Source organism: Quercus robur, chromosome 10 (assembly GCF_932294415.1).
Source record: "Quercus robur chromosome 10, dhQueRobu3.1, whole genome shotgun sequence".
Taxonomy (NCBI): Eukaryota; Viridiplantae; Streptophyta; class Magnoliopsida; order Fagales; family Fagaceae; genus Quercus; species Quercus robur.
In genome coordinates, this window is record NC_065543.1 from 43,541,485 (window position 1) to 43,553,577 (window position 12,093).

At 37.8% G+C, this 12,093-nt stretch overlaps 1 protein-coding gene across 1 annotated transcript in view; it reads left to right on the forward strand.

The window, feature by feature from the left end:
- The window catches only part of LOC126702948 (transcription factor bHLH79-like), a 41,545-nt gene extending 29,518 nt beyond the window's left edge, over positions 1-12,027 (forward strand). The window contains exon 6 of the mRNA XM_050401817.1: positions 11,809-12,027. Within this exon, the coding sequence (XP_050257774.1) occupies positions 11,809-11,934 (126 nt within the window). The 3' untranslated portion in view covers positions 11,935-12,027. The remainder of the gene's footprint in view (positions 1-11,808) is intronic.
- The last annotated feature ends 66 nt before the right edge of the window (positions 12,028-12,093 follow it).

The window sequence follows — 12,093 nt, forward strand, 5'->3', positions numbered from 1 at the left end:
CTGAGCCTACTCTTAATTCATGTGCTGAGGCTAATCAACCGAATACACAATCTCCTATTACACCATCAGGTGCTGTACCCCCTCAAACACAAACAGAAACTCAACAAGCTACTATTAATGGTGGTAAAGAGCCTTCTAAGATATGGGACCATTTCTCTAGAATAGATGGTTGTGACCCCCTTAACCCTAAGTCCCAGTGCAACTATTGTAAAAAGAGTTATAATTGTCATCCAAAAAGAAATGGAACCTCTACCATGTGGTCTCATATAAAATTTAGTTGTAAGAAGTACCCCTATAGGCGTGATAAAGGCCAAACCACTTTGAGTTACCAAAGTAAGAAAAAGGGGGAGGGAGAGGGGGGTAATGAGCTGGTGTTGAGAAAGTTTAGTGTTGAAAGGTTAAGGATGGCCTTGGCTAGGATGATAATTGTTGATGAACTACCTTTTAGGTTTGTTGAGCATAGTGGGTTCATTGATTTTATGGCAGAGGTAGAGCCTAGGTTTGAAGTTCCCTCTCGGGTTACTGTTGCAAGGGATTGTCTTAGAGTTTACATTAGGGAGAAGGAGAGTTTGAGAAAAGTTTTAATGGCTGGTCAAAGGGTGTGTTTGACAACTGATACTTGGACTTCAATCCAAAACCTTAATTACCTTTGTTTGACTGCACATTATATTGATGTTGATTGGGTTTATCATAAAAAGATTTTGAATTTCTGCCTAGTACCTGATCATAAAGGTGAGACCATTGGTAGGGTGGTTGAGTCTTGTTTGCTTCAATGGGGGATTGATCATATTTTTACAATTACTGTTGATAATGCAAGTTCAAATGATGTGGCCATAGAATATCTTAGGAGGAAAACAAAGGATAGGGTGGGTAGCCTCTTGGGTTGTGAGTTCCTTCATATGCGTTGTTGTGCCCATATTTTAAATTTAATTGTGCAAGATGGGCTAAAGGACCTTAATGAGTCAATTGTTAAGGTTCGAAATGTAGTGAGGTATGTGAAATCTTCTCCTAATAGATTTGAGAAGTTTAAGGCATGTGTTGAAAAAGAAAAAATTCAAAACAAAAGTTTGTTGTGCCTTGATGTGTCTACTAGGTGGAATTCAACTTACTTGATGTTAGAAAGTGCACTAAAGTTTGTGGCTGCATTTGAAAGGATGGAGGAAGATGATGGGCATTTCCTTCGTTATTTTGAGGATCCATCTAGTGGTCCCCCTCGGTTTTTAGATTGGGAAAATGTAAGACTTTTTACAAAGTTTCTTGGTATGTTCTATGAGGCAACTTTGAGATTTTCTGGTTCCTTGTTTGTGACTACTAATGTATATTTCCATGAGCTTGTTAGTCTTCAAGACCAGTTAAATCAATTGTGTAATGGTAGGGGTGATCCTTTGTTAAAGGGTATGGCACAAAGAATGAAATTGAAGTATGATAAGTATTGGGGAAGTGTTGATAGGATAAATCTGATGTTGTTTCTGGCTGTTGTGGTTGATCCTAGATATAAATTGAAATATGTGAGGTTTTGGTTTAAGCAATGGTATGACAAGGAGAAGGCTGATGAGTTAGGATTGAGAGTTAGGGAAGCATTAAATAGATTGTTTAAGCACTATAGTGGAGCAATGGGGACCCCATATGGTGCTAGTGCTAGTGGGACTAATGAGTTTGGTAGTGGTGATGTTGCTACCATGTCCTCCGTGTTAAGTGGCTTTGGTAGTGCAGAAGAAAGGATGAAGAGGTACAATAATATTTATAAACAGCACTTAGCAGATGAGGATAGTGTAGAATGCAAATCTGAATTGGACCGATACTTGTTAGAAGCTAGTGTAGATCCGGAGACGGAAGGCTTTGATATTCTTGATTGGTGGAGGGTGAATTCTTCAAGATATAGGATTCTTTCTCAAGTTGCTCGTGATGTTTTGGCAATTCCCGTCTCTACTGTTGCATCAGAATCTGCATTTAGTACAGGGGGTCGTGTCTTGGATCCTTTCCGTAGCTCATTGTCTCCCAATACTGTTGAAGCTTTGATTTGTACACAAAATTGGTTGAGGTCTAAGGATTCAACTGAACCAATTAACCTACGAGAGGCAATGGATGAAGTGGAAAACCATGAACTTGAATCGGGTAATGTGTTTATGTTCTTTTCTAATCTTTTTCTGCTTTTATTATTTATAAATTCTCTTGTATTTATGTTATTTATTTATTTGTGAGTTATTATTTATATACAATTTGTTTTGTTTTTTTTCCCCTTTTAGAGCTTGCACCAAAACCCATTGTGGGTACAGATTTTGTTCTAGACTGATTTGGAAGGTGGGGTTGTTTTTTGGACTTAACTACCTAAGGTAACTTAAAAATTTAATGTAATTTGCTTATGTTTGTTGGTTGCTGTTTGTAATTGTGCTAATTGTCATGTATTGCTGTCTACTTTCTACTTATCATTATTTTTTGGGGATTGACATTGTAGGAATGGAGTTTTTTGTATATGATGACTTGGAGGCTGGCTGGCTGCTGCTGGTTGCTGCTGGTTGCTTGGGCTGCTGCTGGTTGCTGGCTGCTGGCTTGATGCTTCTTTGCTGCTTTCTGCTTTATTTTTGTTTACTAGTTGCACACATGACAACACAAGCACTGAATGAAACACTATTAGTCTTAGTAGACTAGACTGCCTCCATTTTTTGTGAAAAATATGTAGTTGTGTAGTATACCAGTGTATATTCAGGTCCAGCATTCATTATGTATATTTGTATTGTGCTTCTCAAGCATTACTTGACTATTTTGTAGTGCTGCACTACTACTCCTCCTTGGGGCTGTGCTACTGTTTATATTTGATGTGATTACTATAATAGAAATATTAATGTTAATGTTGTTGCCATGTTGGAATGTTGTGTACTTGTGTCTTGATATTTTATAATTGTGTTTGATTTGGAATGTTGTGACAGGTTTAGTTTTATTAATGTGTTAATGTTTTTAATAATTACATGTTTAGTTTGACAGGTTGAATTTAAGTTAAATTATAGTTGAGACTTGATACATTGTGTATTTGATTTGGAATGATAGGAGTTTGGTGGCAGGTTTGGAGTAGTCTTTCTTGTTAAAAGTTGAAACTTGATAAAGAAAGACTTAGTTAAAAGTTAAAAAGAAATTATAATGGGCTCAGAATACTATTTTTTTAAGGCTTGAAAGCCCAAAGCTTGGAATAGGAATCTTTAAAAATCCAGCCCATATAACCGAACGAACCGCACCGAACCGCTAAGATTAACCGCACTTTGTGTAGACCGGTTTTTATCTTTCAAAAGTGAGGTGCGGTTAAGCATTTGGTGAAACCGCACCCCACAGGTGTGGTGCAAAAAGTTTCTCCAAAACCGACCGAACCGAACCGTGTACACCCCTACATGTATCGTCTCGGTGGGGGGTCTTAAAGACACGTCCCTTCGAGGTTCTTGTGTCGCTTGGCCGGGATGGCTGCTCGATGGGTGCAGCAGGTGACGTAGCCTTCCTTCTCGGACCAATTGATCCAGGTGATTCCACAAATTCCTGCAATCCTCAGTAGTATGCCCGTGGTCCTGATGATATTGGCAATACAAGTCCTGATTACGATTGGCAGGGTTTCCAGCCATCTTCCCCGGCCATCTGAAATAGGGTTCATCCCTTACTTTCTCCAGTACTTGTTGTACCGGCTCCCTGAATACGGCATTCACTGTTTGCGGGTTGCTCTGCCCAGTCTGTCGCGGAAAATCTCTCCTCGGCTGACCAGGATTGTGACGTTCTGTCCTGAAATCATTTGCTTTAGGGGGGACAACCTTCTCCTTCCCCTTCCCTTGCAGCTGATCCTCCTCCACCCTTTTGTACTTGTCGATCCTGTCCATTAGCTGTTGGACGTCAGTAACTGGCTTTCCGGTCAGGGATTTCCTCAAGCCATGCCAGGAAGGGAGGCCGCTTTTGAACGTGCTGATAGCAACGTTATCATGGTTGTCGTCTAAACCGTTATACACTTCCCAATACCTATCCGAGTATGCTTTCAGAGTTTCTCCTTCGTGCATGGACAAGGACAGTAGCGAACTGAGCGGTCGAGGGACTCTGGTATTTGTAATAAAACGGGAGCAAAAGGCTTGAGTGAGCTGCTTGTAGGAGCCTACGGAGTTTGTCCTCAGGCTGTTGAACCACCTCATTGCCATCGATCCCAAGCTGGACGGGAAGATCTTGCACATTAGGGCTTCGTTTTGCGAATAGATCGCCATTTTCTGGTTGAATTGACTCACGTGCTCTACCGGGTCCGTTCTGCCGGTATAGATGACGAACACCGGTTGGTTGAAGCGTCTTGGCAGCTTAGCCCCTTCGATTCTATTCGTGAAGGGTGATCTTGAAACCTGATCCAATGCCTTCTTCATGGCGTCGCTCCCCGAACCTCTGCTGGATGGGATCTCATACTTCCGTACTGAGCGTGGTTCCTTTACGTAAGAAAAGGTCTCGCTTGGGGGGGTCCTTGACCTTCGTCAGTAACTCATGTCCTCCGCCTTAGAAGACTCGCCTGAGTCAGAGGGAGATCGTCTTCGCTGTACACGTCGTAGCTTCCTTTTTAGGTCATCTATCTCTCGCTGCATGGCCTGGTGACTATTTCGCCTCTGAGACACGTGACTTCCTATCTCTGTGTAACTTTGACTCGTCCGGGTGGTATGCGCACTCCCCTCACGATTCCCCCTGCCGCCCTGGTTGGTTGGGTTATTTTGCCTCTGGGACTCGGCGGGTTGTGTTCGTTGGGAGTTAGCTTGGTGAGGATCCTCCTGGTGTGGGTCTAGTTCTTCCATGCTGGACTGTTGCACTAGCTGATGCCCTAGCTCTCCCCACAGACGGCGCCAATTGTGGTTGCACGATTTTCCCGGCCCAACTTCTGTTGATCAGGCCTTGGCCCAAAGCACAACCCACAATAAATACTTGTAGAGAATGGGTTAAAGAGCTTGGCCTCAATGAAACTAGCAGGTCTAATGCATGTAGTGTACTGCTTGCAGAAAGGAAATAAGAACGCAGAGAAGGATTCCTCAAGTCTGATTTTATTTCTTTTGTTCCTCTTACAATTCTGCCGTCCCTTCTTTGAGGGACTTCACTACATTATATATTTTTCTTCTTTTCATCCCAGCCTTACACCTGTTAGTCATCCAAGCATCCACTCGAGCACCTGTCCCATCAGACGCCCTCATCAGACCCTTTGTGAGTTGCAGAGGCCAAGGCGGTACTGTTCAGGGGTCTTTTCCTCATTAATGCGGCCAAGAGGGTGGTTGGGGCACAATTAATGTGGTGGTAGCCTTCCGTGAGATATTTTGAATTTAATTCGTTTTATATGTTGGGGAAGGTGAGCTGAAATGGCTGAGCAGAGTTTCTCGTTTGGCTTCATGATGTCCGAGGACGAATTGCTTCTCGGACGGGTTTCCTTGGAGCTGCTGGGATTGGGTAATGCTGCATACGAGGCTCTTCCTCGGATAATACGCTCCTCGGACGGGCCTGAGTTTGGAATAGCCCATCATTTTTGGGCCGGCCCCCACAATATATATATATATATATATATATATATATATAGTGTTTTTGTGCACAAGTGGGAAGACCTAGTCTATATTTTTTTTTTCTTGATTGAAACGAATGTTAAATAAAGAAAGCAATGGGTAAAGTAATGTCTTTACCCGAGCTCTTTAACCATCAACTTCTTCAAAGAGATCGTGTATATAGAGAATTCCAAATGGGTCCCCATCATTGACATTTACTAATTAATAATCTATTTAGCATGTATTTGGAAAAAATTAAAAAGTCAACTTATTTTACTTTTCAGTTTTTTTTTTTTTTTTTTTTTTTTTTTACTGCTATTTATGGGTGTCACTGCATTTTTTGGTACTATTTATGGGTCAACTGTATTATTTTAGCTAACTTTTACCTTTATTTATAGTACTTTTAGTAAAAAGTTTTTAATTTCAGCAAAATAAACGGATTTCAAATAGACTCTTAATCATTGCAAAGGTGGGAGTTTGGCATATAATGAAATTTAGTGAAAATCAGTGCCTGTAATATAATAGGACCCTGTTTGTTATGATGATTATTGTTATTGTTGAAATCAAACCAAGAATGGTGTTCTTGAAGGGTTTCTATGTAGAAATTCTTTTTTTTTCCCCCTTTTTTGTTGAATAAAAATTTGGTTTTTTTTTTTTTTTTTTTTTTTTTTTTTTTTTGAGAATGAACTCATGTAATTTTATTAACGTAAATGACTTACATCCAAATGTAAAAACAGAACAATATGAGATGGAACATCCTCCATCCATATTTGAAAATCTGGTATGCGTATAGTATGTTTCGCCAAATTATGTGTTACACTATTGCCATTTCTCTTGACGTGAGAATATAATAATCTTCTAAACTTAGTTCCATACACTTTCACGTCTTCTATCAGCAGACCCCACAGAGGTAGATTCTGTTCTTGTAACTTCAACGCCTGAATCAAGCCCAAAGCATCACCTTCAAGCACAATGTTTTGGAATCCTTCAAGCACAAATTTGGCATTCTTGGTTGCAGTTTTTTACATAATTTTCCATTAATCTTTGATACTGTGTTTGGCTAGTTTATTTTGGAATATCCATTGAGTATGCCTTTTTGCAGTTTTTCTTTTTGCGAATTTGAAATTACAGTATTTCTTTAGATTATAAAAAATTTATCTAATATTTGCAAAGAAAAAATTACTTCTATTCACATTCATAATGAAGGAGTATAAATCAACTTATATAATGCCATTACCCAATGTCAGCCCCACAAACAAAGTTTGTCGTTTTGAGGTAAGATTACTGTCTAAATTTCTAACCTTAATTAATTTGCATCACCGTATAATCAGGGCTGAGGCTGGCCCAAGTAATTTTGGGGCACATATAAATTGGACATTATATATATATATACATATAAATAATAAAATCAAACAATTCAACAATTCATTCAAGATCAAGCAATTGCTACCATTATTAGTAAAATATTTTGTGAAGGACTCAAGATTCATGGCTGCATAATTTTTTTTTTTTTTTTTTTTTTTTTTAAGGGTTTGATGCAACCATTGAAGATTAATTTGTTACCACTTCAAAATTCTTCTAAGGATTTGTGTGTGAAATTCAATAAAAAAAAATTTTTGTTTTTGAAGGTTTAGTTATATGTGTCCTTAGGTTAAAATGGTTTCAATATGGGTTTTAATTCACATGTTATGGACAATTTTGTATTCAAAGGCAAAACTGTAATGAATACTATGCTTGAGCTTAGTCCTTCATTGGCTACATTAAACTCCCAAGATGACTTTGAGATAGAATTGACCAAAGAGTATGATTTCGGATATGACAGAATGGCGGAAAAGAAAATATGTGGCCAACTTTCATTAGTCTATTGAGGATCCCAAGCCACTTCATAAGTTCTGGGACTAAGGCTTGATTGTTGTAGTTGTTTACATTTCAACATCAATACTTCTTTTTTTTTTTAGAAAGAAACTGATGGATTTTATTAATAAAAAACAACTACATCTAATTGTAAAATCGAACCAATATAAGATGGGACATCTTCCATCCATACTTGAAAATCTGGTATGCATAATGCATTTTTAGCCAGACTATGAACAACCCCATTGTCGTTTCTCTTAATGTGAGAATACAACAATCCTTTTCTACAAACATGTGAAAACCTAATACATTGAAATAAACTTGCAAAACATTTAACATCACGACTAAGTAAACCAAAGGATTCTAAAGACTGGGAATTTGCATTCAAAGCGTTCATTGCAATCTCTGAAACTCCCTCTGGGGTGACATCTTCCAAACTCAGATCAGCGCATCAAACTGTAAAGTCTTCAATATAGCCAAAGTTTCAAGCTCTATAATAGTTAGGGGGAGAGGGATGATTCCGACCATGTGTGCCAAGCCTTTTCCTTGGCATTCTTGAATGATCACTCCAATCCTTGCCCTATCTTCTTCTTGAAACATTGTATTGATATAATTTGTGCCCGAACCCTCCACAATTACATCAATAGTCGATCTCCAAAGCAACACTAATCCACCTCCTATATCCAAAACTACATCCACAGAATTTTGTTCCCAGAAAATTGCATCATCAGAGTTCACCTTCAGGATCGGCCATGGAGGTGGTTTCCAAATGGCACGATGTGGAGGTTGATTGGATTGATCTGGCTCATTACCCTTCATTGTTGTTGTTGCGCTTTTTTCCTTGTCCGGAATATTGACCATATTAAACACTTGCCGTAGGGATTGTGGTTTGGCTAACACATGCTTCTCACGTGCCTCACTTAAGATATCTTGGGAAATATTGCTTGGTTGGGTCATGCAGTTAATGTGATCAAATTTTCCCATCTCTGAATCAATCTCATTTATTCTGGCATCAAATTCTTTGGCTGAAAAAACTGCCCCTTGATTCTCGATATTATGATTACCCGAAAATTGTGGGGTTGATAATGAGACCTTGATTACACCCTTTGTACGTTTCCCTACTGTATGCATTACTTCTGGAGCATCCAAATTAACGGCTTCATCCATTAATTGCTCACTCATAGTGTCCTTCGGATTCACAGTGTTGAGGTGCGCCGTTACCTGAGCTTTGTGGTTCACCTTCACCGATTCAGTCCTACTCCCATCTTCATGAACACCTGACTTCGAAGATACTCCCAACTTCGTCTTGTAAAAACTTTGAACGGAAAGCACTGCTTTTCTTGAAGGAACAAAAAGCGAAGCTCTAATTGATATCTGTTTCCCAAACCCCGGAAAAAACAAAACCCACTAGCCTTGGAAAAACTTGTTATTCCAAGGAAACACACAACTCCTTCCAAAAGAAGGGACATGACTTCTACTGAGCTCTAGGAAGCGTGTTCCTGTAGCACCAGAGAAACTTATTACTCCCATCTTGAGAGTACTACCTCCTGTATCTCCTCAAGTTGGATGCATGATCAATACTTCTGCATGACTGAGGAACAATAAGTCTTATATCAGACCTGTAGCTTATTGAATGACTTTAATTATTACAGACTCAGCATTGCAGTCACGCACATATAAAGAGTGAATTTTTAGAATTCTTGATAAGATAAATTTTCAGATATTATTTCTTCGAGTAAGGGTGAATGAAATACTATTGTTAGTGGTTTGTTCATCTCTTCAAGTTGTATTGCAATCATTTTGGTAGGTTTGAAAGAGAAACCTAATAAAGCTGAGGTGATTTCCTTTAATTTTTTTTTTTAATTTTTATTTTATTTTATTTTTAAATTTAAGTGGATTTTGTGGCATTTTGATTTTCTTATGTTTGCAAGAAAAAGTAATATTAAAGCTGAAGGATTTCTTGTTTGTGTATGTGCCAGTGATGCAGCTCTCGGTTTCTTCGAAGCATTTCATACAGTTCTTGTCTTCCTCTTCCCAGTTCTGGGTGGCTTAATTACTTTACGTTTTCAACCCTTTCACATCTCTCCACTTGAAACACATTTTGCTACCATCTTGGTTTTCATTGTGGCTACAATCGTCTACAGCATTGCATATGTGTTGATAACACTACATCCTCCAGACTCTGAGTACCGTGCCATATTCAGGTTCATCTGTCTAGTTTTGGAATCATTGCTATTGAGCTACTTGTCTCAACAATCATTCCTCCCCGTTGGCTATTCATCGTAAATTTATGGTTAATACTGATCGTAGGGGTTCTGTGTTTGTGCAAACAAATTTATCAACTTCTTTGCTACACGGCTATTTTAGTATTCAATGCAGTACCTGGCTTGTTTGGAAAGATTTGTCAATTAGTTCATCAGATATATAACTGGCTCCTACGGATATTCCAATCAGTAATTTGTCAAGATTTTTCTTCAAGGGAGTGAGAAGACAATGATAATCAGGGTTTAGAAATGGTTTAAGTGGCCTGTTGTTGTATTACCAGATATACATACTTATTGTCTCTAGACTTAACACCAGCATGAGTGAATTTACAATGTTTTAAAGTTAAAAAAGGCATTTCATTTCATCATTCTTCTTCTTTCTTTCTCTTTTTTTTTTCTTCGGTTGTAAAGTCTAGGATAAGATAAGACAAAATCTCAAGTAATTGACTTTTAATCTTGATTATTTTCTGTTTGAGGTCTTATGCTGAAATCATCTCTGAAGTCTGGTACAATTTTATTTTATTTTTGTTTTTTGTTTTTGTTTTTTGTGTATATTGCAATGTATCAACAATTCAAGGAGTCAAGAGAACATTACTATATATCAACATTCAACTGAATAACAGAAATCTCTTGCAATGCTTCTCTAATTCTAAGATGAAGTTCTTGGTCTGCCAAAAGTCGAAGTAATGATTTTAAGAATGAGAAAAGCTATAGTAACCTATTATATTTTGATGAATCATAATTTACACACAACTTAATTTGCCCGCTAAATAGCCATGTATGTTTTACTTTCTTATGCGTTATGCCTGTAATTGTTTCATTGCAAATTCAGTAGGTGTTTCTAATACATTTGCAAAATTTTCATTAAAAGTGAAAAATTGACTTTCTAACCAAAGTTTTGTACGGCTCAGCTTGAAGCTGCCCTTCACTGTGTCACTACCTTCTTAGATTTATGCCACCACTCCCATATCCTATTTCTTTTTACATTCCATTGGTCTGTTAATGCCTTCAGATTTTTTTTTTGCTCTGTAAGTCATGGCCTTATTGGGTGCTCTGAAGAACATTTAGTGGCAATGGAAACTGTTGTGTTTAAGCTATGAATTTATGGACCATTGGCCAACACCTTAACTGCTTCAAACTTTGTCAGAGAAAGAGTGAATATGTGAATATTTCTGATATGATGTTGATAATTGATGTGGATCTCAAGTATGGCTATTACCAAATAATTGGGCTGACTACAAGAACTCTATATATATTAGCTCACATCTACGATGAGGCCATCCTCTGATTTACCTATTTTATTTGGGCAAGCTGCTATTTTTGTCCCTAGATTATATTGGTATGTTAGAGTTCAATTTCGTCCATTAACTTTTAATTGTGTCAATTTAATTCCAATACTATGGAAATGGTTGTATGTTACACTTGCACCCACTTCCCTTTTAGAAATTGATTCATTTTTGTGAATTTCTTTTCAAATTGAGTGAGTTTACTTTGATCCTTACTATTACGAGGAACAAAGATTTTGAAAGAGGCAAAATTTGTACTACTTCCTGTGGTTAATATTCAGTGGGAACAAGGTAAACATTGAACTATCATTAGAACTTAAGCAACTAAATTGACACAACCAGTAGTTTAACAATGAAATTGAACGTTCTCACGTGGTTCAGGACCAATATAGTTGTTTGGCTTTTTTTTTTTCCTTCACTTTATTCTTCTTTTTCTGCTCTACTTGTTCTTTCAATAGATTCCAACATATATGTGAGCTTGTGTGTGCAATCATTGGCTTTTGTTGAGCACGATTATGCCAACTCCTCTCTCCATTTGGTGTCACCCTTGGACATCGGTCCACTCTTCCACCTAAATTCATTTATCCCTTTCAGTACTTTAAATCAAATACCCTTAGTACATGGACATCTATAATATCTATATCTTTAGGTTCAATTTGTAATGCTGGCTTGTACTTTATTCCCAAGGGCTAAATCATACTTTTCAGTTTTTTCTTACTCACTAGTTTTTTGGTGGATAGGCTCTTAGGAATTTGCTTTGAATATTAAGTTATCCTCTTGTGAAGAGAATATCATTTTTTTAATTGTATCACAGATCCAAAAAGAAGACTTTTGGAATTAGATGCTGTAGGACTTTTCTAACGAATTAATGTGGTGTTTCAGCTTGGTGCACAGCCATTTGATGCTTCTGGAATGATATTTGGATCACAAATGGGGGAATATGCTCAAAGCTCACAACCTGAATGGCTGCACATGCAGGTTGGTGGTAGTTTTGAAAGAGCGACATAGTCTCGTGCATGTAAGCAGATTAGAGAAGAATTAGTACTTAATCATTTCTAATCAAAGGGCAGCTGTGTTGTAGGTTTCTCCATGTCTAATGCTGAAGTGTGTTTCCTAGTCTCTTTTATTGTCCTAAAATCATAATATGAAATCATATGCAGAAATGTA